This window comes from Syngnathus acus, chromosome 6, assembly GCF_901709675.1.
Source record: "Syngnathus acus chromosome 6, fSynAcu1.2, whole genome shotgun sequence".
In the NCBI taxonomy this organism is placed as follows: Eukaryota; Metazoa; Chordata; class Actinopteri; order Syngnathiformes; family Syngnathidae; genus Syngnathus; species Syngnathus acus.
Genome location: NC_051092.1, coordinates 8,470,907 through 8,476,390, shown reverse-complemented (window position 1 = coordinate 8,476,390; position 5,484 = coordinate 8,470,907). Strand labels below are relative to the sequence as shown.

Sequence of the window (5,484 nt, the reverse complement as noted above, 5' to 3'; positions counted from 1 at the left end):
GACGGTTTCATCAATGCAGGAAATGTGTATCTGCACTACAATCTGCTTTAGGTACATAAATTAAGCAAACCGGTATACTTTCGGTCCATCCACCCATCTATTTATCTGTACCGGGGGGTATCCCCACAGGGGTCGCGGGTGTGCTGGAGCCTATCCTAGCCGTCATCAGGCAGTAGGCAGGGAACACCCTTAACTGGTTGCCAGCACTGGCGTCTACTTTCGATTTTGGGAGAAAATGAAACTTTCAAGGAAGTGTGATGTCATCTCTTTTCTTGTATAATTACGTTGGTATTTCAATCAACAGTAACCTTGAGGTCAAAATCCCTTGAGTGGATCATTATTGTCACTTAGCGCCCATTTATGATTTATTGCACTATTTACCACAGTGAACTCAAAAACTTGTTGAAGCCGCCTTGCTCGCTTCATGTTAAAACATGACAGGTTATCACGGTATCTACGAATATCTAAGCTAATAATAAATCTTAGATATGCACATGTAATTTCTATCTGAAAGAGTTATCGCAACCCATTATGTGGCATGTACTCTTGTCCACCTGCCCTGATTTTTAGTTGGTTTTAGTGAATAAGAAACTACTCATGGATTTAGAGTTAAATATATCTTCTCGAAATGAGGTGTCATAATCTATATTGAGAGGCTTTTGGCATCAGGACACTGCAGGTGTGCAACTCTGTATTAAGAACCTGTGGAGGTGCACACCGGTTTCATGACGTACCTAGTCTTTCACAGCTGAGTGGAGTGCAAAACTGGAAAATCGAGTTGGTTTCCACCTTCTATTAGTGGCTTGTCAATTTTCTTAGCCAGCAGTCCAATGGGTTTTGGCCATAGTATTTTTTGCTTAAGCTCCCCCCTACCCCAGCTTTGTTCTTAAGAAACATGCACAGTTGAGATGTCAGTAATACAGAAGTGATACATACTAATGTGGACACTTCCCCATTACGGCTAGTATGTGGACTCTGTATCAGGCAGGATGAGAGAGAGGATATCTTGGTGAGCTGCAAACCAGACTTTTTTTTTTTTTTTTTTTTACAACCCCCCCCACCCCAAGATTTTCAGAAAACACTGCTAAACATTCAATATATGTTCCGTAGGAGGCGTGGGGAGGGGGGTGCCTGTGGCCCCCCATCTAGCGCCGCCATTGGGCTCAGGGATGCATTACAGGATTGTAGACAGCTTTTGAAATTTGTTTTGTGTTGATTTTCTCGAATGCCTTGACTGCATTTCTTTGAGTTTCACTTCTCATGGCTGTACGTTTCATGTGACCACATTTTCCCCCCATGAGAACCTGACAAGATGCTTGGCTGAATTGAGATGTGAAAGACTATTTTTCAAGATTAGCAGAAATGGTTTGCAATGGTTTCTGCTCCTTTTGGTCGGTTAGCTAGCCTGCTGAAGGAGATGTGATGCTCGTGTTCACCAGCATTCATCCGGGATTTAGAAGACTTCAATATTTACTTCCAGCCTTGAACTTCCTAAATGCATAAATTATTTTGGAATTATTATTTTGATGACTTCCTCATTTGCTGTCATAACTGTTGCCTCTTCCAAACTTGATGATGACATTTTATTTTGTACCTTTGTAACCAGTAATATGATGCAATCATTTGAAGGGGATTTTTTAATTGTGTTGTTGTCCCTCCTCCTTCTAGTCACACAATGACTTGCATACTGTACACCCACGCTCTCACACACCTTTCTCTCATTCCCCCTCCCCCGTGAACAGAATACAGCATGTCACGACACTTTGAGCAATGCTGTTGCTAACTTGTTCCTTATAGGATATGTTTGTCAAGCTTATTATAACTGTGGGATATGAAAGGCCACTCGTTCTACTATGGCAAGAATGTCATATTCAAACAGGAAATGTAATAAAAGCTTTTCATAAGATGTCACTGTGAGTGTGAAGTGTGTGGCTGTTGACACTGTCAGCCATTAAAGCATTGTGGCATGAATGACCTTTGGCACTTTTCATGGGACAGCAACAGTAAGCACTATCAAAAATAAATGTATGTAAATCTACTCAAATTCTTAATAGACTGAGGATTTCCCCCTCCTACTGTTTTATGCATCATGGCGCTACTGTGAAAATATACCATGCATAGAATACATACTGTATTTCTTTTTTCAATTATTATTGAGTTTTGTAGACATTCATTTGTATCAATATATATTAATAAAATGTGCAATATTCACGTTTTCTGTTTAGAAAAATAAAAAGTGTTCATTTAAGTAATGCTGCATAGCAAAATAACTTACATAAAAACAGTAGCCTACTTGGGCAAAAAATAATCATTTTATCATTTCCTTACACCAAACAAAAATGTCACCAAAAATATATACAGTACTGTATACTGAGAATATCTCATGTGTGAACTCATAGCCTTCAACGCAAAAGCATTATTGTCTTGTCAAATTCTAACAGGTTGGCACGCAGGTGAATTGTACCTTCTGCCACCTAGTGGAATAACATGTCATTGCCATGTCATCTGCCTCGGTTTACGTTAACGTCATTGATGAATGAAACATAATTTGCAATCCTCCCCCCCCCCCCCCCACACACGCACACAAACGTCAAGCCTCCAACCGCAGGAGAGGGAGGAAAACAAATCTTGGCGGAAGGTGAATTTGTTGCAATTACAAATTCATACCACAAGGTGGCAAAATTATCTTGTTTTACCACCTACACATGGATTGCAACCGAGTTTTTCCTACAAAGACCGACAGTGCATGGATGTTAGTCAACTGAACCCAAAGAAACCAGTGCTTTTCTCCTTGACTTTTTCAAAGCATTTTGAACATTTATACTGGCATGTTTAATTCTTTTAGCACGATGAATGAGTGATCACTCTAAGGTGGTGCTGAAATGCTTCCGCGCATCTGCAGTTCGATTTGGGATTATGAACTCCCTCTGCTTGCATTTGAATACAACAGCAATGTCTTCAAATTCCTCCAGGGGCGAACACATAACCTGCATGTCATAAACGCAATATTTACTTTGGAGTGAATCGCGCACTCGCGCCACTTGTCTAATTGCCAATTACTGTGCTCAGAGACACGCTTAGCATCCATTTGGCTGCGTAAAGCTGTAACCTGGATACAGCAGCGAGCGTCTTGGTATTTGTGATCGTAAAGAGCCAGAGGAGAACGGTGGTGGGGGCGAGGACTTATAATTTGAAGACTTGCCAGGGGTGCATTGTCAAATTCAAAAGGCATTTCAAAGAGTCCAACCATTCACTTTTTTAATTCTCTCTTTTTTTTTCCAGTCTTTTTTGGTATCACCCCCCGCCCGCCCCTCAAGCTTCCTGCTTTCTTCTCGCACGGTTGCAGGCCGTTTGAATGGACCAATGGGCCTTCAAGTTGGAGACATTGGAATGCAAATGAGGCCAGCGCGTGCTCGGGGCCCAGTGAAAGCTCAGATTGTTTATTGAGCTCCCGGAGCCACGCGCCTGGCCCGAGGGAGCCGGGCCGCGGAAGAATCACACAGCAGGGGCGGGGCCTCGCCACGGAGCGTGCGAGGAGAGGGTGGGGTGTGCGTCAGGGCGCGTGTTGAAAAAGAAGAGAGCTGCCAAAGTTTGGGTCACATCGGCTCGTGCAGAAGAGCAGTCAAGAGAGACTTGGACGACAGTCGGCCGCCGCACGGTCCCCCCACGCGAAGGACACGAGAGCCAAGCGTCAACGCATCCATCACGGGAGCTGTCACAGACATGGCAACCATCACCACCACGCAGACCGCCTTCTCCTTCGCGCTCACTGAGAGACGATCCGGCTTGAGCGTGCACGCCGGGGCTCAGGATTGCTCGCTCCCGACCGCGCACGAGCAGAACCGTAGCAAGGTGCTGAAAAGACAGCGCTCCAACTCGCCGGAGCTTCTGCGCTGCAAACGGCGCCTGAGCTTCAACGGCCTGGGCTACTCCATCCCGCAGCAGCAGCCCGTGGCCGTGGCTCGGCGAAACGAACGGGAGCGGAACCGGGTTAAGCAGGTCAACATGGGCTTCCAAACGCTGCGCCAGCACGTGCCCAACGGGGCTGCCAACAAGAAGATGAGCAAGGTGGAGACCCTGCGCTCCGCGGTGGAGTACATCCGAGCTTTACAGCAGCTTTTAGACGAGCACGACGCGGTGTCGGCGGCGTTCCAGTGCGGGCTGCCCTCGCCGACGCTTTCCAACACGTACTCGGCCGACCCGGAGTCGCCCCACTCCACGTACTCGTCCGACGAGCCTCTGAGCTCCGAAGAGCAGGAGTTGTTGGACTTCACCACCTGGTTCGACCGCTACTGACGCAGCACCACACGGCGGCGCCCGTGCGTAAAAGCGAGCCGGTTCCTGAACGAGGGTTCCAAGAGTGTTGTGACGTCCCGCCCTCACCTGACTCTGCGAACAAAGCAGCCAAGCAATAATAACAGAAGTTGAAGGAGTAAAGGAGTTGGACTGTGTCATGTTGACGCGCTGAAGTAAACACTGTTGAAGAAGTGCAATTATTAGGAGACGCTCACACGCGCGCGCAGGCAGCCACGGCCAAAACTGTCCTCAAACAACTGAAGACGGACAGACTTTCTTGTCATTCATTGTAACACGAAGACCTATTTTTGTACACTGAAAATTGTCACTGACTGATGGACTAAGTGATATCAGCAATATCAAGGCTACTACCTGGGACGAATTGTAGTTCATTTCCCATTTTTATATAAATATATGTAATAGGAGGTGATAAGGAGATCTCTTTTGATGTATGCACTTGTTCTCCACTTCCTGCAGCCTCCAATTGTACATACTTGATTTTAACAGATCTATTTGTGTAAAACGAGTTTTATAAATAAAATAATCTATTTATATTACATGTTTGCGTGGATGTGTTGGTGTCCTTCCATCTTTCTGACCTTATGTTCACGCGTTTGTGGCGGTAATTGAGCAAACTATGGAGCATTTGTATTCAAGTTCACTCCCCGCCCCCCCTCTTCAATGACCTCACCCCGACTTGATTGGGCGCATGGGGCTAAAATTGCGCAGCTGGGTGTGTAAGCATTAGAGACGCGCACCTTCCACTACTCTTTGTGTGCATTCAGGCAGGGGAGATTAATATTACTTTTCTTGCATTGCATTGTTTCATGCGTGCTCTATTTCGCCTGCAGGGAGAGTGTTTGGGGGGAGGAGGACGAGGCAATTCACCCTTCTCAAAGCCCATTTGAAATACGGCCCCGGGAAAGTCAGCAAGACAATACGTCAGGTCAAAATTCGTATTGGCCTGACTAAAATCAATCTAAATAAAAACCTGGCCTTGTAGACTAGTTGTATCCCCGACTGTGTTTTTCAAGCAGGGCTCAATCACTAGCACACCTCTCTCAAAATAGGGAGCACAACACCCCACTGTGGGCGCCATTGTGCTTCCTTTGCGCCTCATTATTTAAATTTGGGGCCTTTATTGTAAATGATTAAACTCAATTATTGCCTTTATGATTATAGCCATCA

General features: G+C 45.6%; 1 protein-coding gene across 1 annotated transcript; it reads left to right on the top strand.

Moving 5' to 3' along the window:
• Positions 1 to 3,554: 3,554 nt before the first annotated feature.
• On the top strand, positions 3,555 to 4,855 carry ascl1b (achaete-scute family bHLH transcription factor 1b). Its single transcript, XM_037255284.1, has one exon. The coding sequence runs from the start codon at positions 3,724 to 3,726 to the stop codon at positions 4,294 to 4,296; it is 573 nt and encodes a 190-aa protein (XP_037111179.1). The 5' UTR covers positions 3,555 to 3,723; the 3' UTR covers positions 4,297 to 4,855.
• Positions 4,856 to 5,484: the final 629 nt, after the last annotated feature.

What these genes read in the sequence shown, in the direction of transcription:
- ascl1b (XM_037255284.1), top strand. Translation starts at nt 3,724, where the DNA reads ATGGCAACCATCACCACCACGCAGACCGCCTTCTCCTTCGCGCTCACT.